At 41.3% G+C, this 27,557-nt stretch overlaps 1 protein-coding gene across 1 annotated transcript in view; it reads left to right on the plus strand.

Annotated features, from left to right (window-relative positions):
- The window catches only part of stpg2 (sperm-tail PG-rich repeat containing 2), a 56,592-nt gene extending 38,352 nt beyond the window's left edge, over positions 1-18,240 (plus strand). The window contains exons 11-14 of the mRNA XM_070964006.1: positions 3,816-3,981; positions 6,938-7,053; positions 17,102-17,302; positions 17,930-18,240. Of these exons, the coding sequence (XP_070820107.1) occupies positions 3,816-3,981; positions 6,938-7,053; positions 17,102-17,269 (450 nt within the window). The 3' untranslated portion in view covers positions 17,270-17,302; positions 17,930-18,240. The remainder of the gene's footprint in view (positions 1-3,815; positions 3,982-6,937; positions 7,054-17,101; positions 17,303-17,929) is intronic.
- The last annotated feature ends 9,317 nt before the right edge of the window (positions 18,241-27,557 follow it).

Raw genomic sequence — 27,557 nt, forward strand, 5'->3', positions numbered from 1 at the left:
ACCTAGCCTCAGACTAGTTTCAACGTTTGAAAAGTTCAGTGATTAACATTGTATCAGTTATTTCTATACAGAACACAAACTACCAAATTAATTTTAACCTAAGAATATAAAATGTATGACAAAAATGAGATAAAAGTTAATAAGAGCCATCACTCTTTAATGGATATGTGAATATGTGAAGTGTGTTTGTGTACTGTCCATAGTGTAGTTGTGTTGCACACATACACTTCATATGCATGCACGTACACACAGAAATACATGCTTTAGCATACATACACACTGAGAATATATATTCTAGTGCAATGATATGAAATATGAAAATACAGTCTGAAAATAGCAATTTGCTCTGTGAGGATGAAAGGTTTTAAGAATAATGAGAGGATGAAGAATGGGATGTGGTGGTAGCACACTCACACTCTCTCACACACACTCTCTCACACAAACACACGCACACACTCGCACACATCTCATGTGTCATGCCTGGCCATTAGTCAAAGCTGTCATCGTATATACAGCACGAAGCCAAATCATTAGTATGGCGGTTGTCAGATGTTCTCGAGTAGCCATTAGTGTAGGAGAACATGGTATGGCTATAACATAACAAGTACAGTAACATCTGATTTTGTGTTTGCATTTTGTTTAGACTCTTCTGAGGCTGGCCAAGTAACCGAGAATGTGCTTTACACTTTCTGTTTCATGTCAAGGATGCTACAGTGTGTGTTTTCATTCCTGCAAGATGTCTTAAATTTGGCTTTTCTAGGACTTTCCAAAAGGAATACACAAACCTTGATTTAACCACCAAACACTTGAGCTTTCAGCAGCCAAGAAAAATCTCTGAGGATAAAACATTTTCTGAACAAACAGTTAAGCAATTGGGAAAGTCCTTCCTTCCCCACTGTGCTTGGTCAAGGCAACGGCTTTGAGTCGTGTACACTTCACACTTTGGATAAACTTGAAGCAGAAATTTTGCTGCTGTGTACTGCTTAGGGAACCCCACCATTATGTCAATGGGGAATGTGCAGCTGCGCTGTTTTGTGACTACAAGGTTTGTTTGTTTTTTTCAAATACCAACAGTGACCTGACACTGGACAGGGATTATCAGTTTTTATCAGTTTTAGAAACGTCCTTCAGCAATGTCAGATCCAACGGATGAAATCTTCCCAAACTTGCACATCCTTTCATCCAGGTAGATAAACCCTCAAGGAGAAGATCATTGTCATCGTCCATGAGCCAAGGGAATCTTATAATGTATAATTGTATTTTATGGTCAGCTTTGTTGTTTTGTTTGAATAGATTAAATTTTACTTTACAAGCCCGTTCTTTGACCTAAGCCTTGAATTGTCTGCACTGTCATATCTAGGATTTCTAAGAATGTTTTGTTTGACAGATGACAGGCTTTGACAGTATCTGTATGTAAGGCAGCATCGGCCATTGCAGCATCAAATCCAGGACATATTGTATACAGGTCATGGATGGACTTCTGCTGCCTCTCATTGTACACTTTTACTTAATTTAGTATTTACCTGTTCATTTATTTAGTATTTACCATGACTTCATGATTTAATGAATTCCCACAGCATGCTTCATCAGTTGTTCTGTAGAGTCCTGATTAACTCGAACTATGACTTGAAGTTTATAGCATTTGTAGCGTTTGTAGCATTTTGCATGCATCAACAATTTGAAGTTATCATTTTTGTTGATTTTTCTTGCTCCACTTTTATTGAAAATGCTGTCAGGCCTGACAATCTGTCTTGGTGCTAGCATCGCATCAATATTCTGTTTCAAAGCCTGCCTGCCACAAACATGTACATCTTCCGTATATGCGCTCTGAGATATTTTTTAGACATTCAAGGGCATTGTGACAGAATCATTAGGAAAGTGTGTGTGTGTGTGTGTGTGTGTGTGTGTGTGTGTGTTTCTATCTGTGTGTATGTAGGAAGATAAGTATTGAGCTGTCTAAATGTTGAGGGTGTGTAATTAAAGACAACCTGAGTGCTGTCAATAGGTGATGACTGCTACTGTGAACAGTGGTTCGCTCCATATTCAGGTATAATTACAGACCATAGGACCCCTCGACAGGTGTGTGTGTGCGCACATTATGTTTCAGAGGTTGGAGGATTATTGTTCTGCACTGTTAGATAGATCCATGACAGATGTGTGCCTACAGGTGCATGTGTGATACTGTGTGTGTGTGTGTGTGTGTGTCCACATTGAGACATACTCCAAACCAAACCATGGGATACAGTAGCAAGTTTTCCTCACCATCATTCACTTCATCTTATTTTTCAGCAACAGTAGCTTTCAACATCACACAGAATCTTGTTTGTGTCTCTGTGTGTGTGTGCCTGTAAATTGACTGTCTCTGCGGGTGTGCAAGGTTGCATTGTCGTGCACATGGTGTGCTTGCCTCCCTTTCCTCCCACTGTGTCTATAATGAAAAGCTAAATGGCCTGGGTTAGCAATGATTAAAGATGGACGACTACCTAGGTGGAGAAGGAGAAAACAGCGGTCGGGAAATGACAGTTTGAGGTAAATGACAGCTCCGCTATGTTTAGGATGAATGGATCGTGCAGCTATATTCAGCCTTCGCCATCAATTATTCAGCGACCCACCGACAAGACAAATCCCCAGTAACTCAGACTCCTCTGCAGTGGTGGTCGTGAAAGTTTCTAACCAGGTGACATGATTCACCCGGTTCCAATTTCTGCAACTGGGTCCATTATATGTTCACATCAGCAAGGCGCCTCTGTGAATGTGTTCTTAATTATTAGCAATTCATTCATGACTAAGAATGTAATGCCCTTGTTATGGAAGCTATTTGTCTGGAATTTACCTGTGACATATTGGAAATGTCACCCATGTTTCATCATCATTGTTCCTCCTTCTCTGGAGAAGCAGCATAATGACAGTTGTGACCACTCATTACTGTGTGTTTGTGTGTGTTTGTCTTCATTTGCATGTAGATGATGTGACATGTACTGTATGTCATTGCGCCCACACACTGATATTCATGCATGAATGTGTGTACATGGGTGATATTGTACCAAGTTTGGCAGTGTGTTCTGATGACAGATGGGTGAGTGGGTCATTTGTTGTTCATTATGCATGCGTGTCCATTATACAGTGGACCGGTCAGTTGCGTAATATAATAAGGGGGGCCCAGAAACACCATGTTTTGTGTGTCCACTTGTCTGTTACATTGTCAGACAGAGTGTCATTCAGTTCTGTCCAGTATGTAGAAATGATGAGCAAATGCTGTGTTTTTAGTCTACTGATTTTGTCTTTTTCCCCATTGCAGCAACAAGGTTAACATTTTTTGTTTTTTTTTACTGATGTGTTTTGAAAACCATGGATTTTCAATAAATTTGGAACAGATATCCATGGAGTTCAAGGAATGAATCCAAATGACTTCAGTGATCTTCTGACTTGTTATCCAGTGCCAGCAGCAGGTCAAAGTTTGCATTTATCCAGCGAAATATCTCAACATACACTTTAAGCATTAACACAACATTTAGTCTAATCCTCTGAAAATGTATCCTAATGACTTTGGCCATCTTCTGCCTTTTATTTTAGTGCTAAAATATTAAAAAATATTGTCCAATGTTTTTCCTGTAAAGTAACACTTCCTTTCGTTTCAGCTGTACATTGTGTTTAATGCTAATTAGCAAATATTAGCATGTTAACACGCGAAACTAAAATGATGAATATGGTGAACATTGTACCTGCTAAACATTTGCATGTTACAGTAGCATTGTCATTTTGAGCATGTTCACATGCTGATGTTAGCATTCAGCTTTCCTCTCCTCTCTCGGTAGGATTCTCCTCCACCCAACAGCTATAATGTGAGTCAAACATTTGAGAAAGCTAATGGCCACTCGTACTTACCACCCCGAAGTGAAGGAGCTAAGAGACGTCAGACCTGTTTCCTCTCTGCTGCACCGCGGGATACTTTCTTCTTGCCATGTGACCCCAGTATGCCAGGTATCACACATGCACACACACACACACACACACACACACACACACACACACACACACACACACACACACAGCATCACATAGAAAATCTATCTATCTATCTATCTATCTATCTATCTATCTATCTATCTATCTATCTATCTATCTATCTATCTATCTATCTATCTATCTATCTATCTATCTATCTATCTATCTAAATGCTTACTATTTGGAAACCATACAGCTCCACCCTTTCACCATCATGCAGTCCAATTAGCTCCATCTCTGTGGGCCTCTAACCTAATATTTACCTCAATTACACTCCCATTGAAAAATGTTGTTTCAAAATTGATAGATTCATGACTTACTTGGATAATTTATGACTAGCCCCATTTCACCAAGGGACTCAACCCATGAGGCACCCCAAACCGTTTAACCAAAATCCAATTTGCATATAAATAGATTTGGACTGTTTGCAATAGTGTTTCTTCTTCATACACACACATACACACACACACACACACACACACACACACACACACACACACACACACACACACACACACACACACACACACTGAAGCAGATATGCAGACACAAGAATGTTGACACTCATACACACATACAGAGACACACATTGATATGTGCACAGTAACACACACATACAATCATTTTGCCCATTACTGAATTTGCATTTATGAATAGGCCTACAGTATATGCAACATTAGAGACATTATATTCCTCATCATGCTGGGTCCCTTGCATTTTAATAATGGTGAGATCATCTAACCATTCAACATTTTTCACACATACACACACACACACACACACACACACACACACAAAGTCCCAGAATCTCCCAAAAGGTCCAGAATGACAGTGTTTGTTGTTTCTATAATGCTCTGTGATATTAACATTGGCTCAAGGTGTTTGTGATACACGCGTGTTTTTTTTTGGTATTTATTTGAAATAGTGTTAATTTCTCCAATGAAAACTATGACTTCATCAACAACCTATTTTTTTCATGACTAAGATGAGACAGTGATGACAGTACAATTAAACACATTGACTGTAACAAAGCACTATTTTTGATGAAAAAAGACAAGTTTAAAATGTAGTTTGAAAAATCTAAACTTCAACATAAGCTCTCTTTATTTTCATTGACAAAAGAGGAGATGAAATATTCTACTGTTTTGTTTTGTCTTGCGGTGCAGTAGTTCCATGTGTGCTGTGCACATACCAGGACTACACCAGCAGCACACACCATGAGCAGAGTCAGGACTGAGTGTGTGTGCATGCTCGTGTGTCATATGCAGGGCCATGCTGACGTGAAACTTGCGGTGCAAACTGTCTGGGAATGCTGATGTTTCAGTGAGATCGCAGGTTCATTAAAGCAGCAGTAAGAGCGTCAGCCTAAAAGTAGCAAGCTAAATAGCTAAAAGCCACACGCCTTTATGCCTTGCGATCATAAACAGCCCAGTGTGAACCTAAGATCTGAGCAGAACTTAGTAATGGATGTACTTCAAATTACCACCAATATGAATCTGATTATTTTACATTGATACCATCGGACCACTAGACCAGACATTTTCTGAAAAGCTGCACTCTTAATCACTTGCATCAATCAGCCTGTGAGTTTCACCAGATATTGATTCTATAAAATTAGTCAACTAAAACTAAAACAGGATGAGGTTAACTATATATATAATTATATATAAAACTAACGAGGACCTTTGACGCAAAAGTAAAACTTGGATAAATAGAAAAATAGTTGACAAATTTAACACTAGTTTAAAAGTCACGGTTAAGCTAAGTTTTGCCCCTTGTCCTGTGCGACGTTTGTTGAAGTTTGGACGATGGCATGTAAATATTGCCTGATATCATACAGAATCATCAACTCATTGCTGCACATTTCCATCTCATCACCATCTTCTCATGAAGCAAACTTGTCTGCTGGCATTGGGAAATGAATCAGTCGCCTATTTTTAGCATTTTAGCATACTTTTGTTGTTATAGTAGTATATTTGTTAGTCATATGGTGATTGTGTAAACTTATCAGTGTAATCATGTCTATATGTACACGCGTCTCTGTACCTCTGCTTGTGTGTTTGTCTCATAGTGCATTCTTAACATGGGCACTGTTTCCAAAGGACTAAAAAAGAATTTATAATACCTGCAGAGTTTTTGGTCCCATACAGAACCGCCTGTATACCACATCGTGGTGTTGGACAGCAGGGTGGTTCAGTTTTCTAAAAACCTGAGCTTTGATCATAGTATAGACAGTTACATGAAAAAAAAGTAGTGTACCCTGGTGACTCAATTCATATTTACACGGTCCAAGTCATTCTGCTGTGACTTTCTTGTCCAGTATAGATTAAAAGAGCAAAACAACCAGGAAGGCCTCTTACACAAGAGAGAACATGATCAAAACCTTCTATTAACCTTGAGCAAATTAGTTTATTAATGTTATGGCTGATTCAAATAAACAGCACCGCTACATTATCTGCCACAGCAGCTTTCCTGTATACCTCCCAGCATCGCCGAGGGCAGAATGTGCAGAAAATTACAGATTTCAGCTTCAACCAGAATGTTTTAACCTGCCTAACTGCCTAACATCCATCCATCCATTAGTTTTACCTGCTTATCCTTTAAGTGGTCACGGGAGGCTAGAGATGATCCGAGCTGACATCGGGTGAGAGGCGAGGTGCACTTTGGACAGGTCGCCACATGTAGAGTCTCATGTTCACACCTACGGGCAATTTTAGAGTCACTAATTGACCTAACCTGCATGTATAGGGGCTGTGGGAGGATTTGGATTATTAGTAGTAATATCTTAAAAATATACTCTGTAGGATATGATACTCAAACCTCATCTCTTTGCAAGTTTGTGGGGATACACCAGTCTTACCTGCCTCTGTTAAAACACCTATGTAAGAACTGCTTTACTGAGCTGTGGATTATGTGTGCATGTGTCCATCAGGCCCTGGCCAGTATAGCATCAGTGTGAAGTCCTTCCCACAAAAGGCTCTGATCTCCTCCAGAGAAGATCGATTCAAAGTCTCCGCGAACACCAATCCTGGACCTGGTGCTTATCAGGTAAACATGCTGTTAAAGTTACATTTAACTCTCATGAAACATTCTTACCTGCTCGCACTTTCCCGTTCTTCATGAGCAGCCAACATTCAGTGAAAGTGCACTGACATCAGTGAACCTACAGATGTGTGTGCGTCCTTGGATTTTAGTGTGTTTCTGTGCAACCAAGAGTGAGTGAGAGTATGATGAGATATTAGACTCTGTTTGTGTGTCTGATGTATGCAGTGAGGCCACAAACATGCTATATGTCTGACATCGTCTCATATTATGATCCTCAGAGAAGATTTCATATTTCCTCCTGTGACCTTGAAGCGCACAGGAGAGATTGATTGCTTTGTGAAAAAAATCCAAACTTCAGTAAGTTGCTGTGGTTTCGCACAATCTCCACTGATTCAGCAGAAGGCTGAATGATGTGGTTTCCTGCTCAAGGCGGCTTTTCACTTTGGGAGGGAATTGCTCTTAATTAGCCTGCCTGGTGAAATTAAACTGGTAAAAGTGAGTGCATTTTTATGAAGTGTAATGTCTAATTCAGCCACCTTAGTCTGCTGACAGAGACAAATGCACTTTATGGTTGAGACATACTGTAATACAGTTGTAATGAAACCTAACCAGGTCCTAATCTCTCTCTGCTCCATTTCGCTGTGTTTTAATAGGAGCTGCAGCTTTGGGTTACAGCAGCTGGTGAATGTGTGTGTGTGTGTGTGTGTGTGTGTGTGTGTGTGTGTGTGTGTGTGTGTGTGTGTGTGTGTGTGTGTGTGATGATTGAAAGAGCTAATGTTGCTTCCAGTCCCTGCTGACATTGAGTGGTGAACATCAAAGACAAAACCGCTGCGTTTGATTTAAACCTCGCTACACAGTTCATCACCATGTTCATGTCCATGGGTGTAATGTTATCACAGGGCTCTTTCTTCTCTCTCTCTCTGTCTGCATGTCTCCCAGTCTGTCTGCTGTGTCTGTGTGGATTTAGCTCCTCAAATTGTTCCTCTCTTCTCTTCTGCGGTTCACTTCGTCTCTCGCTCCTCTCGCTGTTTTGCCTGTTTCCTCCTCTTGGTCCCTTTCATCCTGTTCTCCCCCATTCCCTGTGGTTGTTTTGTGAAAAAGTTCAGTGTGACTGTCACAACCAGTCTTGGTCAGTTACTGTCGACAGTAGACAGATAAAATCATGCTGTGTACGGTGCCGAATGGTTGTCTTCTGATCCACTTCCTGTCCATCGTTCTCATTGAGATTGTTGAAAACATTTTTACTTTTATGAGGGGAAATGAGACTAAAATGCTGTCATGGGAGGAATAATAATCACAGATGGCAAGCAAGAGGCAATCAAGTTGTAAGAGACACGTCAAGGAATTGACATTTAACAGGAAATGGTTTCACAGTCAGATTTGCCAAAAAAGGCACAAAGCTCACAAAGAACCAGAGCAGCAATGAGGATTCTGCTTGGAGAACAAAACCAGCCTTAGTGAAAAACATGAACCCGAACTCAACATGAACTCAAATTGCCAAAAGAAAAAAAAAAAATCAAAAATCTCACAAGGAAGATAATGGAGGTGGAGAGAGCTGAGGCAGCAAACGATACTGACATGAGCCTATCAGCACAGTGACTGAGAGAGATGTCAGGTTTTAACTGCCACGCTGGACATCATCTTGAAGATGATTAGACATTACCAGTCAGGTTGTTGCCAAACAGCAAATAAATGAAGCAGCTTTTGCCAATCAGATGATGCAAGCGTGTTTGAACATACACCCCGCTCCACGTTATCTGGTTTCAGTACAGGGCCACAGCTCACTGAGGTTCACCTCCACTTCACACAACATGAAGTTTAGCTATTTCCAGCTCTGTCTGCAGAATCTACGCTCTTTCATCCAAATATAGCATTTTCCCTCCATTTCTATGCAAATTCATAAATTAGCAAGGCAAACTGTTTTTGATGGATGTCCACTTTGGTACAGGAACATGTGAGAATTTGCAGGATTTGATTGCTTGAATATGATTGGACGTGATTGGTCAGCTGGTAGCCAAGCAGCTGATGAATAAGCCAGGGATTGTGAAGCATGAGCAAAGCAGCTCATGCTAACACCACTTCATTGCCCAGCCTAACTGAACACCATCCTCTGTTCCAGTTCATCAGGTTTCAGTTCAGAGCTGCAGCTCAGCTCAGATCCACCTCAGTCTTATGAAATTCATTCTTCTTCAGTTCTCTTTTCTGCACAGCATCCAAACTTTGTTGCCTGCATCTCTCCATTCAGCGTCATCTGAATTTCGCATTTTTTGCTACTTTTCTTTGTCTTTTTGATGCAAATGTAAGCATTTAACTGTTTTTAGATGCCCATTTCTATTTTGGGACAGGAACATGACAAGAATTTGTGTTCTCACTGGCTTTTGGGAGTTACTAAGCAATGCAGCTATAATCACAGTTTACTTGTTTTTCAGTTCAGCTAATTGTTGTTTTCTGTGGATGTTGCAAAAGTCATGATGTATATGTATCATGTTTTGTCTTTGCTGGTTTCAGTAATCTTAATGTTAAACAGTATGCCCCAGTGTTTGCATCACTTTGTACATGCTAAACCTCAGTAACGCAGGCAGAGTACAGTGCATAATTTTTCCACATACATTTCAATAACCTCTGTCTCCCTATGCAGATGTATGCTGGTGAATGTTCTTTCATCATCGTATGCTGTGTTTTTCCTCTCTTTATCTGCTCACCCCTCTCTGCCTCTCACCCTGTCTCTCTGCTCCATTTCTCTCTGTTGGAAGGGAAAACTGCAGGAATTTTTACCCCTGTAACCAGTAAAGCTGTTGAAGTATCTCACATGATCCTCCTCTACTCTATTCTCTCACCTCTCCTCTCCCATCTAAAGGCAAAAAAAAACATCAACTAAGGCATTAAATTAAAAGTATAATCAAAATCCTCAATTTTGGCTAGTCAAGTGTTTGTCTATAGCCACTTCAGTCAAATCAGAGTTAATGCTGGAAGATAATTGGCTCAAAGTAAAAATGGATTAGGTTTGGCAAACTTTAGAGCAGTGAAATAACACGATTAGATCTTCCATACCAGTGATAATCAGACCAAAAACTAAGTCACGGGTTTGACTCCACTTAGAGGAGTTTGCATGTTCCTCTGGTCCTTGCATGAGCTTCATGTGGGTGCACCAGTTTGCACCCATAGTCCAAAGACATGCAGGTTAAGTGAACTGGAAATTGACTAGCACAAGAATGTGGGGCGTGTGGGGCGTGCCTATTGTTTTGTTTCCGGTTTACAATTGGATCCTGTAGTTTTTGTAATGTTACTAGCAGTGGCCACAGCCTATAAAAAACTACAAGTTCATTAGGTCACAAAGAGTGTTAATCGCGCAATAAAAACAATGACGCCGTTAAAATTGATTTGCGTTAACACGATATTTTTGACAGCACTAGTCTATATGCATGTCAAGTGTGCAAAGGTTGTAAAAAATTTAGTGGAAAGATATTACAAATAGTGGATGATTAAGTCTGCATGTATACATGTCTCTATACATTTTGTACAGCGTGCAGGATTTATATTGAGAGTGAAAGTGCATGATGATTTGCAGATGGGAAAATGTGCATATAAGACTGCATAACAGTAATTTGTAAAAATAAAAAAATCTGATATGTAGTGGATGGGGCTGCATGGTGGCGCAGCAGGTAGCGCGCGTGCCTCACAGCAACAAGGTCGCCGGTTCGATTTCCGGGTTGGTCCTCTGTGTGAAGTTTGCATGTTCTTCTCGTGCATGCGTGGGTTCTCTCCGGGTACTCCAGCTTCCTCCCACAGACCAAAAACATGCTCATTAGGTTGATTGGTGACTAAAATTGCCCCTAGGTGTGAGTGTGAATGGTTGTTTGTGTATATATGTTGCCCTGCGATCGGCTGGCGACCGGTCCAGGGTGTACCCCGCCTCCCACCTGTTGACAGCTGAGATAGGCTCCAGCCCCCCCGCAACCCTGAAAGGGAGAAGCGGCATATATAATGGATGGATGGATGGATGTAGTGGATGTTTTGGCATTAGAAGGTTATTGACACTGAATGACTTGTGCCAGGTTGTTTTGGCGTACAAGGTTCAGTAGTTGTGAAGTTTGCATGTTCTTCCCGTGCATGCGTGGGTTCTCCCCGGGTACTCCGGCTTCCTCCCACAGACCAAAAACATGCTCATTGGGTTGATTGATGACTCTAAATTGCCCCTAGGTGTGAGTGTGAATGGTTGTGTGTTTGTGCCCTGTGATCGGCTGGCGACCGGTCCAGGGTGTACCTCGCCTCCCGCCCGCTGACAGCTGAGATAGGCTCTGGCCCCCCCGCAACCCCGAAAGGGATAAGCGGCATAGAAAATGGATGGATGGATGGATGGATGGTTCAGTAGTGCCTCCAGAGGGCAGAAGTTGGGACAGGTTGTGGCCGGGGTGTGATGAACCTGCAGTTTTACAGATAGAGTGCTGTACAGATTTTGGGTAGTGATACAGTACACAGTTCATTTTGATATTATTTTGTGACATGTTCTTGTCTTTTTTAAAGATTCCAACCCCCTGCAACATTTTGACGTGCTTGTTAATGTTTCAAGTAGCGTACACTCTCAGGTATACGGCACACTGTCAAAAAAAAAGACATCTGCCATGAGAAATACTACAAGCTGTGTGCACTGCTTGTATTAAGTCCCTATACAAAAACATATTGTGATTTGTTCCTTATAGAGATTTATACATTTCTGAGAGAGACATTTCATGAGTCAGGTTAGCTTCAGGAGGTTCACTTCTTTTTTCTTTCAGTGAAATGCATGTCTAAGCTCTTGTCTCAGTAATTAGCTGTGTGACTGTGAATCTATACGACACCACAGGCCATACAGAGTTAAAGATGGTGTGAAGTGGTGCAGAGAGGAAGAGAGAGATAAAAGAGCATTGAAGACAAGCAGTCAGAGAGAGTGGGATGATAGCGATGAGAGAGAGAGGTAGGGATGGGAGAGAGAGACAGAGGAGACAGAGGTGAGGCAGCAACGGAAAGGTGGTGGAAAAGCGTAGAGGAAGAGAAGCAGAGAGATATACAGCAGCAAATGGAGCAGCTGAAGAGGGTAGTTAAATTCAACAGCTGAAAATGTGTTTGGAGGGCCAGCAGTCTGAAGCAGACGGCTGAGTAATGGAAAAGTATCTATTAAGCATCAGTGTGTGCGTATGTGCATCCATCCATACATGTGCCTGTAATGTCACAAAGCTCCTCTTTCAACTAAATCTACCTGAGTGGCATTAGGTCACAGTGTGGGCTCATTTAGTGTTTCTATTAAGTGCACCATGTTAGGCACCTACTCCTAGAAATTACGCTCGATTACCTTTCCTATACATGACACTTTTCTTATTGGTTGAGCTTAATTTATCAGAGAAGGGGGTGAGGATGGAGCACAGGGATATAAAAAGACACTGGGAGCAGACGTCAAGCAGATACAAATATTAATTAAATGTTGTGATCTTTGCTGATGCATGAGCCTGCCAAATGCAAAGCACATGCAGAGCCAGAAAGAGGAAGCTGAAGTTTATTTGATATTTATTTTGAGTCAGAACAGAAGGTGTCCTAAACACAGCTGACATTTCATCAAACCATCCTCGAGGTGTGTTGTTTATGTGAGAGTTTTTCTACTTCTACTTTTAAAGCTTGCACGTGGGAAGCACTGCCACCTGATACCATCTAATCATGTTCCCATTTTCTCTGAAGGGGGCAGTGAGATAATATTCCTTATGATTTAAAATGCGGACATGCCCCACCATTGCTGCTTTTTAACCAGTCACACTCAAACAGCTGCTGTTTTCATGTGAAGTTTGCATGTTGTTTGGAGAGCTGGAAACTTGCATGTCTATAATGTGTGTGTGTGTGTGTGCGGTTGAAAAGGACCAGAAATTTCCTTTAAATTAAGAAACACCTCAAGCTAGTTCAAACGTCCAACTCGAGTTAACCACCGTACTCAAATTACTCTTTTCACTGCAACATATATCCAGCGCACCCTTTTTATCACAGGGTACTCAAACCATCAGTACTCTGCTGCTTTGTACTGAGCTCTTTTGCTGCCATGCCTCATGCCACACTGATCACCTGAAAGCCATGCTGTCACTCCTTTTGATAGAGCGTTTCTGAACCACCCCCCCCCCCCCCACTGCAGCATCCACTTGCAGGCGAGGCAAGGAAATTATTGTTGTCGCTCCTTGATGTGCTGGGCTTGGGGAGTGATGACATCAGGGCCCAACATCATTGCTGTGCATTGTCTACATTCACGTAATAATCTACAGTGAGTTGGCTGACTGAAGCGCTGATGAAAACAAGCTGTCTGCTTCTGACAGGTGTTTTTATCATTATCGCATCAGCATCGGTTGATTATCCAAGCGCTTAAAGTCACCCATGTTTACACCTCTTTAGTCCTCTTTCTAAGATGGGTCATTTGTCAAGGACTCGAGATCGTTCACTCGGTTGATGTGAGTGGATCACTGTGATTTAGTCCCGGTAGTTGTAGCTTATATTGTTGGTAGATGTTCCTTTATGTTTTGCTCAACAGAACTGAGCTCAAGGGTAATTATCTGTGGATTTTCCATAGAGGAGAGATGTTGCAGTGTTCACGGTCATCTTCCAAACTGTCTTGTCCGCAGCATCTTGTCGGAGGAGGCTTTTGCTCACTTCTTCTTTACTGTTAACTTGATGTTGTTGTTGCTGCTGCTGTTTGTGTCCTCTTCTGCAGGCCATGTTCTTGATTGCATTTGTTCGATTATGACGAGTGTTTTCATGCCAATTAAAGTGGGTTTAAAGCAAACTTAAAAGACTGAAACCGGAGAACGTGCTTGGGACATGTCTCACTCCATGGACGCCATTTACGAAAGCCCTCTTATCCCATCTCCTACCTACAATCAGCAGTGGGTTTCTTTTACCAATGCCTATCAGTTAACCAGGCCTTACCCACAGAGGTGGCAGATCAGACAGAACACTCTTACAAATCATTGAAACAACACTGTCAAACAACCCATTTTGTTGTTTATGTGTGTGTAGCAACATAAAGGCATCTATTTGTGTGTGGTGAACATACATATTCGTGCATGCTCCACATGCACAGTCTTTGTTTTGCTGCCATGAGTGAATGTGTGTGTGGGATAATGCTTGTGTTGCTCGTCTGTGTCGTGTACTGTATGTGTGTTGTGGGAAAGACTTTGCATCCAGCACTTTTTTCTCCTGCGCTTGTGTGCACATTTGTACATACTGAGCAACATCATCACCAACTCCCCTCATAGATCCCCTTTACCTTCTCCCCTCTGTGACCTAGTGAAACATCCCATAATCTCCCTCATCATTGCCATGCCGGTGGTGTCGTCACTTCCAAGGGCTCCTCCTCATCTCCTCGACCTCCTGGGCAACCCTGAGGGTGACCTGGAGTTGAACCCACAACCCTTTTCCCATTAGGATCAATACTGAGATCTGAGCAGCCCCGCCAATGTGCCTAAATCCTACTATGTTACCTCTGGCATACTGATGTGTGTATGTGCGCTGGGAGGTTAGGGGGGAGTTGGGGTGGAGAGAGAGAGAGGGAGGGAGAGAGTTTTGATAGCACAGAGGCAGATTCCTCAGGATGTATCTGGGTGGGAGGGATGGCAGGTCAAGTGGGTGTGTGCATACAACATTCATGTAACTCTCTATAACGTTTCATTCTCCACATGCAGCATCAAGAGTTGAACAGAGACGAAGATGAAATTCACTGATACGTCTCAGTCAAAAATAATATGCTTCACACTACACTTACAACAATTTACACTGAGTAGTAGAACTCTGTATCCATATATGTTATCTGGATAATATATGATCCCATCTTGCCTTTGTGTTTAGACCTGGTACTTTCAATGCATTCTCCACATTCTCATTGAGATCTGATGTCTGTCCTCCAGAGCAAACCAGCCCTGGACTACCTTAAGAAATCACAGAGGTTTATGAGTTGTTCAGTAAGGGAAAACTGTATAAAAAATATTGCCTGAGTTTGCCCCAGTTTGTTACAATACCACGTTGGCTACTCTGTGACTAGGTAAATTTTATGCCTCGTTAATAGCAGATCAGCTGCACAGTTAAGCACGCCATCGCAGACACAGTTATTTTTTACTGAATATCATTTATTTCCCACCCGCAATGCTTTCATTTTTCACGCAGTTCTGTTGAATAATAAGTCTTTTGGCGCTTTCATGGCACAGAGCTGACGTATAATCAGTAATTGGGCGTGTCTCTTTCAACCTTCTCGCTTGTTCTCTAAAATTGAACATTTTGTGTTGGCTAAAAATCTGTGCGTTGTGTAGCCTACAGATGCAAGCATGTTGTACAGATTGCATTTACTCCTATCTCAGATCTGAACACATTGCGAGCAAGTCTACATCCAAATGTAGTCAGACAGATCCACATTCCTATCACGAGACATTGACGCCATGCATTAACATGCGTTTTTCCTTCTCCAGATAACATGTCAGATGCAGATTGCATTTTCATCCCAGGTGTAAATGGGGTCATAGATAACTCCTCAGTTCTGTCAGGACAGTCATGTCAAGGCGTCAACCTTTTGTTCTGCACATGAGGAGGCTGTTGAGGTAGAGGATGCTCAGCTCAGCGTTGCTTTATGCAGACTGACAGAGCAGCAGATGTTTATATGGACCACCTGCTGTAAGAAATGAGGTTGCGGACATATATGATTGGATGGTGGGGAACATGTGACTATAAAGTGACCTCCATACCTGCCTGAACCACCGTGAGCCTCCATCCTTCAAAGAGTTCTGTCTTTTTATGGCTTGTCCATTTCTTGGAAGACACTGTAAAGCTGTTTCTCATGAGGCTGTTGGCTTTGGTAAACAGGTTCATACACTGTCAAGGGATACAGTTTATGTGAAGTTTTATTAGAGTGTTAAATGCAGTAAATCCAGGGAGTTTGGTGGAAAATGCCAAGAACTGTTGATTACTCCTGTTTTAAAGACAGAGGACAACCGTCCAGCACTTCTCACTTCACCATACTGGCCTCCATTGATTCATCTTTCTGTATTTGTGTGTCTTTATTGCCTTAGATCAGGGGTCACCAACTGCAATTGCCCAAGGGCCAGAATTTTCCAAGGACACACTGTGAGGGGCTTTACTTTCAGATAAGAAAATACACTTTATTTAGGCCTAATTAGCCCATTATTGTTTAATATTTTCACTTTTTTTTTTTTTTTTTACAAATTTATATTATTCCCATGAGCGTATATTAGGTGTGAACAGACTCCTAAAAACAAGGAAAATTAATAATGATAACTAGAAAATTTCAGAGCTCCACCAAGGAGACAGTCAGTGCTCAGTGCAAACTCCACAGTTCAACTCCCAATGAATGAGTCCGTCTCAACAAAAAACTGCTGTTCAGGATCCCAGAAAGCTACAAAAAAACTCATTTTGAGACTCCCAACTTAATAAATCCACCCTCTTGCCTCTAGTAGACAAGCCTTGTGAATCTCCACCGGAGTTACCAACTATAGTCCAGCCAGTGCGCTGCGGTCGGCTCCGAGGAATGGTCAGCCTGGGAGTCGAGCGGTTTGATGTTGGGTCCGCAAGTAGAGAAGATGGAATTGGAGAATAATCCAATTCTGTAGAGCAGGTGAACTATGAATTATGGACGTCTTGGCTTGTTGTCAGGGGTCGGCAAGCTAATCGCACATCATTCTCTCAGGACAGGCTGGGCCTCTTTCACTGGTGAGTAACTAGATATGCGCATTTTCTGAATTCATTACTATTCTGTGGGCTGGAGGGGAAAGCTTTGGTGGGTCTGCAGGCCGCTAGTTGTCGATCACTGCCGAAGAGTATGTTCTGTTCGCTGTTTACATTTTTTTGTGATTGGAAATGAATATTTCTTTCTTCATGCTTATTTTCACCGGCTTGTTTTCAGAGTTTAACATCAGCCCGTTGTACAGATCGTTGATGCTGGTGTTTTATACCCACATATTTCACACAAACACACTCTATTACTCTTATTTTACCTCCATGATCACCCCTCATCTCTGTCCTGTTTGTGTCTCTGCAGCTGAGTCCAGCTACCATGAACACAGTAATAAAAGGCACCTTCAATGTGACACTCAACAACCCTCTGGGTCCCTGCTGTTCCCCCCGTGTGGCCCCTGGCCCTTTATCAAACCACACGACCGATAACACTGTCGAACCGAACACCTTCATCGCCACCAGCACTTCTTAGAGCTCTTTGTGGGTCAAAGTTGAGAGGTGAAAGGTGAGTGGAGCAAAAGGGCATTCTTAAGGTCACACATTTCAATTCATATTCTGGGCAAAGCTGATTTTTCATGAATATTTATGGTTCTATCCATAATGAGTGAGCTTATTTTCAGTTATTGAATGGTATCTGGTATAGAAGCTTTTCAACTAAATGAACGGAAATGTAGTGAGATCTAAATATTGCAGTCATAATAATACATACTGCTATTCATAATAAATCTTGAGGAGGTTTTCTAAACAAGCTGTTTTTGGATGAATTGCAATAATCATCAATCATCACTTTTTGGCTTGTTTGAGTGTCTTTCTCTTGGCATTATTTCTACTCCCTGCCACCTCTCGAAAGCTTACTGAAGCAGTCTGTCCAATCTTTGTTTGTTTTGCTGTGTGTGTGTGTGTGTGTGTGTGTGTGTGTGTGTGTGTGTGTGTGTGTGTGTGTGTGTGTGTGTGTGAGCCCAAAAATCAAATAACAGCACACAGTGGATCCCTAGAGCTGTTGTTTTGCTAATAGTCTACAGTTTTTCAAGTGTTAGAAATTGCTGTCATAGTTCATTTCACACTTAATTTACAAATTAGAGCAGCAAATAAGTTTTTCAAACCTAAAAGTTGTCCTTTTTTATTGTTTCAGGCAGCAGTTGGGAAGAAGATGCCTTTTCTTTATTCAGTGTTGCAAAGTGAAATATTTACGATGGACCCTGCATCTCCTCCTGATGGTGCTCTCATTCTGGACTTGCAGTAATGACAAGCTTGACACTCTGAATCAGCTGTTTTTGTGCATGGGTTCCCTCCGTATAAACCACTTTGTTAATCAATAACAATTAAAAAGCTATTAATATGAATATTGCCTGAGGTCTTTTGAAACCATGTTCGTCTTTAAAAGGACGTCTCGTCCGTAGGGCACTTTGTTTTCTTAAAGCAGCAGTCAAAAGATCCAATATGACACAAATAAGACGGATTAAAAATGATGGGAGGGTGGGGCTTGATTTTAACTCACACATTCTGCAACTTCCAGGATTGTCAGAAATCATGTTTTATTTAATGACAATGAACTGGGACATGAAACAATTTGAAAAAAATGCCCTTAGTATTCCTACAGATTCGTAGCCGTACATCATTGCTTCACATGCATAAATGATGAAACCATTCATTGTGTCTGTGGTGTGAAAGTCATATAGAAGACTCATAGCTTATGTTTTAGTTCTGTTGTACATTGATAAACGTTGGTCATAAATCAAAGAAGCGTCACCTTTTGTTGCCCAACATACAGTAAGGAACACACAACCTGCATGTGAAAGTTCATGATTTTTTGGTGCGATAGCGTGTCTGTTGCGGCATTATTTGGTGCTTTTGACTTTGCTTTAACTCAGCATGCACAGGAGAGATCTGATGTGCGACTACAGTATGAAATATTGAGTATACAACACTTGGATCCTTTGAAATGCCCTGCAAGAGGAGAGAGGCTGGAGAGTCAAGAAGAGAAGTGAGAGGAAAGTTGTGTGTAGCAGCGATGGAAGAAACTATGCCTTAAAGGAATAGTTCATCATTTTGGGAAATATGCTTATTTGCTTTCTTGCCGATGGAAGAAAAAGATTGATACGACTCTCACGTCTCATACGTCTCTTAAATATGAAGCTTCGGTCAGCAGCCAGAAACCTTGGGGGGGAGTGTCTGCTGATTTCCTGGCAACTTAACAGTGACGGCTGTTGCTGGCTAAAAATCCAGAACATAACCCAAAGTAAACAACTTGTTGTTTTTACACTTTTTGTATGGATTGAACAAACAAACTAGTTAATTATTGAGCATCAGAGGTGCTGATTTTGTCACCTTCAGACAGAGCCAGGCTAACTTCTCTCCCTGTTTCCAGTTTTTATGCTAAGCTAAACTGCTTGCTGGCTGTAGCTTCAAGTATGCCGTACTGTAATGTGTGATATGTTTTTTTTCTTTCTTAACTGAGTGAGCCCGCATAAAAAAGCTCAGGTTAAACACGAGGGCAGACTTAGTTTTTCAGGTGATTGAAGGTTGGGATCATTTTTTTCAAATCAAGGACATTAATCTACTGTATGTGTTGCAAAGTCAAGCATGCAAAGTTAAAAGAAGATACACGGGGAGGGCGGGCAAGTTGCTTCAGGAAAGCATCGGCGAGAACATCAGAAAGGTGAAGGAGAAAAAGTTCCTGACCTTGTACATCTGCTCTCAGGGAGGCAGAGATGGCTGGCTGGGACGAGGTGATGCAGGCTGTTCAAAGTGTCAGATAAACCACTTTTACTGGCCGTTACCACTGGAGAGTGTAGATTTATGCTCCTCTTCTCTGCTGATCACTCACCATAAATCAGCTATTCATGGCTGTGTGCGAATGTGCGTGTTCCCGGTCGTTGAAGACAGAACGAAAAGCAGGAAGATGCGTTTAAGCTGACACCGTGCAGGTAGATGCTGTTGTCAGAATGCAGTTTGGTCATATCTGATTTGAAATAACCTTTCCATTGAATGACTCACTCCACCCCCTTCCCTCTTCCTGTGTTGGATCCTTCCTTGTCCCGCTGTGTACAAAATGTCTTGAGCGTTCAGAGTAACAGGTTCGACGGAGTACAATGTCTCTGATTGCTCCTGTGGGCCTTTTAACCTAATGAGGTGTTTACCCCCTATCATTATTCAGCTGGGAGCAGAGCAGAGGGAGAGGGAGAGGGAGGGAGGGGGAGACGCTGGTGGGGGTAGAGAGAGGAAGGTAAGATATAGAGCAAAATGGAGACAGAGGCAAGCTAAGAAAAAAGGGGGTGTGGAAAAAAGAAGCCAGTGGAAGATGGAGAAAAATTGGATTGTACATGGGCAGAAGAAAGATCAGACAGTTGAAAGAAAACGAGAGGCAGGGTAGGAAAGAAAGGCAGAGAGGAAGAGGAAAGAGCCTGGTGTTATTTATGCCTCCCCCGGCACTCGTCTTTACCTTTTTTTTCCCTGCGAGCTGTTTTACATCGACGATCTAATTAAATCAAATAAATCACAGTGCACACACGCACGCACAGCCACAACAGCCGCTCCTGATTCTGGGATTGTGAAAATCTCCTCCCCCTGCCCCCTCCACCCGAGATTGAATAAATCTCGATTATGGTGCATTACACGGCACATCATTCATGTTGTTTATAGGTCTAAAATATGCAAACAGACCGGGGGCATAAAAGTGATCGATGCTCAAATGGGTCCTTATTCCAGTTCTGGTCTCATCTCTCACACAGCACCGTCACTTACAGATGTTGTGTTTTGTCCTTACATTGTCCCCTCGTGATGGCTGTTTTCATTGTCTTTGCATCCAGGCACCAGAAAGGCATTTTTATTACCTCATTCACTAAAGCGCCCTGTCTCTGCTTTTCAGCCATTATTAAATCTAATTAGCTGTGCCAAACCTTGAAGCTGTCCCTGAGAGATCTCATGATAATTGTAAAATAGAGGTAAGCTGATCAGTGTTTTCATTGGTTATAGTGCAACTCTGACATGAAACACATGCAAACCGCTCGCTGCTGCTAAAGCTGCAGTTTGTTTCTAGGGAATAACTGCTTCTGGGAGGTAATTGTTTGGCCATATGTTGTCCAAATATGTTGTTAGGAAATGTGTAATTTTTTGGCCAAACCAGGAATGAAATGAATATTCATATTCCATGATAAACATACTTTGGTAAATGGTTTATTTTGTGAGTTCATGATTGCGATGGGTTTATTTGATTCTTTCTTTTACAATTCTTTTACATCTACTGTATTTCCTGTTGATCATGAAACGTATTGTAAAATTTGATTTTATTACCAGCAAAGAGATTTCAGTGGATTGACATTTATTTCAAATTATCCAATGCTTTTTAAATGGTTTCCCATGACAGAACTGTCTACAACGAAGACAGCTAATGAGTTCGAGGTCATCTTAAATCAGTATTTTAACTTATTTTGGAGATTTTGTTTGCCTGTCAGCAGTGTAGACCTTGTTTGCCTTTTTGTGCAATGTTTTAAACCACATAAAATGTAGTTTTTGTTCTTGTTCTTTAAGCTTGCATTTCCAGTAACTTGTAACTGAGCTTCAGAATCCAAAACACTGTGATGCATAACTGTGACCTTTTTGAATATTTTAAGATATGATAAGACATTTCGTCCATGTTATTTCACTTTTCCAGTTATTTCTGCAGGCTTTTAAAGATGGCTTAGCTTACAGTACATGCTTAATTGGGAGCAGGAGGCGGTTGCTCTAATGTGCACAAGCCATGTCAAAGATTGAGATGAGAGCAGTATATTTAATTGCATTTTGAGCATCTGTGCTTAGTTGGAACATACTGATTGTGTAGATGGATAGTGGAAGTACGTATTATGCCACAGGAGTGGTGGTACTTTTGTCCCACGGTGAATGAGCCCAAGTCATTGTAAACAACAGGTCAAGAGAGAAAGTAGAGAAAGTCATTGGGGAAACTGACCAGAGGTCAAACTAGTTTTGTCAGTCCTCTGCTGACCTTATAACACATTTTGTCAATACATGTAAATGTAAAGTGCTATATTTAGCCACGATCATTTTGAGATGACAGCTTCACGCTCTCAAATACAGCTTGGTGAAAGCCAGATTAGCCGGTGTCTTTAATTAAAGGAGATGTATAGTAGTGCAGAAGAATCAATGCAGAGGTTAACAAGTGCTGACAAGGGCAGAACAGACGGCAAGGCTTCATTTAGATACAGTGAGAAGAACGAGACAGGGTTACACTCATGGACAGCCACTGCTGAACTCCTCCCTTCATCAATCCACCTTTAGGCCTGGAGCTGCTGTGGATAATTCTTTCCTTAATGTAGTGCACAAGGGCATTATGAGTACTTCATGTTTTGGATTTTGCCAGGCAGCTGTTCGGGGCTTCTGTAGAAATGAGATTCACCAAACAATAACTCAGCTTCTTGAGAGTAAAGCTTTTAAAATACATGTTTGCTGTTATGTATATTACATGGAGACTACTACTTGAGCAGCCAGCGGTCCAAGTCTGCGACGTAGACCATCTAACTGTGATGTCCTGGTTTGATTGAGGCCACAGACTTAAGATGCTTCTTGTGCTTCCTGTCATCCTCTGCCATCATCTATCTAAGAGAAAACTCTTGTTATGCTTTCTAAAAGTGTTGTTGTTGCAGGTGCATGGAGCAATCTTCTGATTAATTAAAAAGTTAAAAATGCAGACCCATTTCACACACTGCCAAACACTAGCTGGGCAACAAATCTCAAAGTATAAATATATTTTATACACTTGGCTGCACGACTTCAACTTTCTTCTCTTTCTGTTTCACAAACATAATCATAAACATCCACACAAACATTATCTCTGCATTATTTCATCAACATCTTTTTTCTTTTTTTTCTTTCACCCGTACCCTTGCCCCCATCTCGCCCCCTCTTTCTTCATTTTCCACTATAGCTGCAAGTTACTGATGAATTATTAAAATCTTGTCTGAGACAGACCGTCTCCCTCATTAAGACATTTTTAAATCTTGTCCAATAAATTTTGTCTGCTGACCTCAGAATTGGAGGGCAGTACTTTCAAAAGGCTGAAACAGTATATTTCCACATTCACTGTTCATATTTTTATACTATGAATACCTTTTATTGCATACTGTTGTCACTACAGTAGTAGTCACACATTCACCATTGATACTCCAATGGTGGCAGTAAGGGTTTACGGTGGTGTGCCCATATTACCAGTACCTTCTTTTTCCTCTATTTTGTCCAGGAAAAGCTAAATGTGGCCACTTCCTCCCAGGATGCATTTCAGTTATGCTGCTCAGCTAGAACAACTAACATCTTCTGACCCCAGATGGCCTCTGTGCTGCTCAGCTGGACTGTTTGGGGACTACACTAGTCACAGCAGTCAGTCAGGAAGGAAAGGAAACATGATTAATTCATTCATTTTGCCCACTCACACTTTTACAACTCATCCTGGAATTCAAACCAGTGAATTAAAGACAGTATATTTCATAATCAAACCTGCTATAAAGGCCAGTGATGGCCCTGGAAGTGCTTTTTCTGTCCATTTAAGTTGGATTTCTAATGCATGGCTTTTCTTTCTTTTTTTTTTCTTTCATGCAGTAGGCTATGTCATCAGATCTGTCAAGTTAGCTTATGTTGATGTGACATCACAACAATAAGCCATGTCTCCACTGGCATAATTATCTTAATTATTATCAACACTACCATGACGTGTTGTAACAGTAGATGCATTAATTCACTGGGGCAGAACTTGTATGCATACAGTCTACATCCTTATGTGCATGAAGCGTCAGCTAACATTTGTGAGAGAGTAAGAGATTGTGACTGTAAACATATTGATGCTCTGAGACATTTATCATGTGAGATTCAACTTTATGTTTTAAGATGAATATTTTCTATAAATAAACAGAATGTTTGATATTTAATTCTTTGTCAAAGACAGCTCTTACAATTTTCAACACGTACACATTTTTAGAGCAGTTCAGCGATCTCATTGTCCAAAATCACCCGTTAATTTAATAATAAAAAAAAAAAGAAGAATTTATTCCCCGGTTTTCATCACTGACTCGAATGAGGGAAACAGCGCCTCTCTGGATTGTAACGCCTGCTCAATGTTTACAAATGTGTGTGGTCAGAGACGGTGTTGCAGCCTTGCCGACAGGTGAAGTTGGCGTCAGTTGATTGAAAACTATGTGGCGAGGTAAATAATTTAATGCTGTTAGTATCACACAGCTGCGAAACTGAATTGACTGGAAAAGAAACGATTTCGAAGCCAATTATACTCTGGAATAACACAAGCAGACAAGAGAAAATTGACATTTTAATGAAACAAACAATTTATAGCTACAGTAGCTAGCTAGCTTGTTTTTCCGGCGTTGCCAAGGATAGCTACCGCGTTTAAGACTAGTTAGCTAGCACAGTTAGCTAGCCGCAAAAAAGAGGAAATAAGAACTTTTGTCGGCAAAGAAGCAAAATGACAATCGCAGGATTAAGTGGAATTGGACATTATATGGATTTGGACCACTTTATTTTCAAATGGACCTCTTCACAGAGAAGTGGAAGAAGAACTTTGACGTCAAACAACCTGAGTGAGACACATCCTCCATCTGTAAGTCCCTTTCTGTCTTCGCTGGTTTCTTTGCTGGTGGCCTCTGTGGTTTTGTGATTTAACTTCGCTGTACTGAACATACAGCTGAGGTGTTGTGTTACAGCTGCTGTCCACCACAGACATTTTGAAATTCTTCAAGTTTGCTTGTGTTGGTTGTGCAGTCACCTGTTGACTGTGCTGTGTTTGGTTTGTGTGTTGCTCGTTGCTTCTGAGTATTCATTCTTGCTTTTAGATGTGCTGTTATTTAAAAGTAGAAATACAAAGGACATGCATGCTTTCGTTTGTATGGTAAGAATATAGACTACACTGTAAGTCATTAATGTGATACATGGACTTCACTAATGCTGAGGTGTTACTAATGTTTTGGTCACCCCATCTGCAAATATGTGTGGGCGAGACAAATACACATGATTATACAGTTCAGTTCTACTCCACTGAAAACTACAACCACAATAATAAGCACACAGTTAAATTAATACCTCTCTGACAGTCTTAATCAAATCTTATTGTCTTTAAAGGTAGAGTTTATGGTTGAGCTGTGGTGTTAGATTTAGTATGCCTGCCTTGTTCAGGCCATAACAGAGCATGGAGGTCCACAAAGTAACAACTTAATTAAGCAAATAATTAATTACAAGGGTAACTCCAAATAAGTTAAAGAGTGATGTGTGAAGTCAGTGGCGAAGTGTGGGTGCTGGATGCTGTGAAGCTGTTAGTGTTGAGCTTAGTCTACACTTGGACTAATTAACAAGGAATAAACCAAACACAGTGAACCCAAACAAAGCCAAGTCGAGTGCCTGAAAAGCACCACCCTTCGAGGAGGGAGGGAGAGTGCCATCTGGGAAGCACAAGTCGATGGCAGGCAATCAGGGAGGACCTGAAAGAGGAAAGCACAGGCAGGAAAAAACAGGTACTGTCATACAGCCCAGGGCGACACTGATTGCATTTAACAGGTGTACCTAATAAAGTGGGCAGAGAGTATATCTGTTGGCTAAAAGTTTATTAATTGAGCATTATGTAGTTTGCCATATTGAACCACAGAGAAATTGCATTACAAATCTCAGTTTGTCAGCTTAGTGGGTAAAATGACGCATTGTTGTCCTTTAAGCTTCATTTCTCTGGTGACCTGTCTCACTTGGCTTCTGAACCTCTCCAGGGAATATTATTTGATTGAACTGGACTCTCAGCTGGCCCCTCAGACTCTGTATCTTAGTTCAAAATCTTGTGTGTTTGTGCAGCTTTTTGTGTCGGTGCCTTGGTGCATATGTGAGAGAAGATGAGAAGGTGTGGCGTCTTCGTTTTTGCACCTCGGCAGACACTGCTCGGATGTGTTCTTGTGTTTGCAACCACACACACACACACACCAGGATTTGTCCACGTGTGTGTGGGAGTGTCGACGCATGTGTATGTTATTGTGACATATTGAATCCATCCCTAAGCTCTGTTCGCTCCAGTGCAGCGGGGGCCTCGGGGACACTCATCTATCTTCCTGGTCTTTGCTGTTGGGCACAGCTAGGGTGATCCTGATTGGCAGTCATTACCGAACCCCCAGTGGGAGGACACACCTCATTGGTTCAGAGAAGATTTGAGGGTGGGTTGAAGTGAAGGATAAAGAAGTGTGTGTGCGTGTGTGGATTTTATTGATGAGCCTAAGGTGTACTGGGGCGACTGTGTCACTTTGGTATGATTCATGGACATACAGGGATGTTTAAAGAAATGACGCATGCGCTTACAAACACGTACACACAGCCTGTATTCAGATTTAAGTAAACTGTGTGTAGTTTTGTGCTGTTTGTTTACATGTGTTTGCATTACTGTATGTGCACATGCATCTGTATGGCTACATGTAGAAGCCTATGTGAGTGTGTGTGTGTGTGTGTGTGTGTGTGTGTGTGTGTGTGTGTGTGTGTGTGTGTGTGTGTGTGTGTGGTCTGGGTGTGCCTCTCTTCATGCCTTTTTAAGCTGCAAGGCACTTTAAATGGAAATGTACTTGACATTTAGGAGGAGATGTAATCAGCGCCCATTAGAAAGCAGCTGATTTCCTCTTCAGAGCTCCCTCACCGCCCTCCCTCTCCCGCTGCCTCCCCTTGCTTCTCTCTTTTTTCCATCTTACCACAGTATATCATTTCTTTTTCACACTTTTGATTTATTTCTATTTCTTCCACATTCTGCTGCCAGGCCTTCTCTCTCCCTTTCAATCTAATTTACCTGTGCACACTCTTCCTTTCTCTCCTCTCCCTCCCACCCGTCCTCCTCGCGTCTTTCCCCATCAGGGCATTGTAGTTCAAGAATAGATGTCTGATTTCATTTCCACATTTTGCTGCGCTCATCTGGGTGTCATTATCAGGGCTTATTCTCGACAGATAGCAGGAGTGTTGTATAATGGCAAATCATGCAAAGTAGTGAATCATTGGAGGGACATTCTGTTTGTATGTTTAAGGCTGAGATAGCAGCAAAACAACATACAAACAAATCTACATGATTATGAAAACTGCTGCTCTGTCTCTCATCATTAGTCAGGACATTACTGGAAAATGTAATATATTAACAATTGCTCACAGGTACTTTAATACCCATGCACATGAGAGTAGTTTTCATGTTGCTTTGTAGAACATATGATTGAAAAAGCAGTTTTTGTTTCAGTTCTTTTAAACACCTTTGGCATTACTGGGCATCAGCTCAGTTAACTCTATTGAAGTGGTTTTTTGTTTTTTTTTCAGAGCAGGTTTAATATTTTTTGGGAATTATGCTCCACTTTCTAAGATGCATCCTCTAAATGTACAATCTCCCTAAGGACAAGCTATTTATAAGGTAAATATGAAGCGAGAAGAACATAATGCCTGACAGCCTTGTTAACAGTAAGTTATCAAGTAATTTCTGCAGCAGCTGAGCAAAACTGTTAAAATAAATAGTCGGCATGTGCACAGCACAAGTGCGTAGGGCTGCAGCTCATAATTATTTTCATTGCTGATTGATCAGTAATCCCAAACCCAATGATTGTCAGTTTCAAAAGATATAGAACAGTTGAATGCAGCAAGTCCTCATGTTTGAGAAGCTGCGACCTGAGAATCAAAATTATCCAATTTCAGCACTAGTTCATTTCTTTCTCAATTGCGAAGAAGTGATTTAATAGAACCAGTCATGTTTTTCAGATTCGATTACT

Source organism: Chaetodon trifascialis, chromosome 6 (assembly GCF_039877785.1).
Source record: "Chaetodon trifascialis isolate fChaTrf1 chromosome 6, fChaTrf1.hap1, whole genome shotgun sequence".
In the NCBI taxonomy this organism is placed as follows: Eukaryota; Metazoa; Chordata; class Actinopteri; order Chaetodontiformes; family Chaetodontidae; genus Chaetodon; species Chaetodon trifascialis.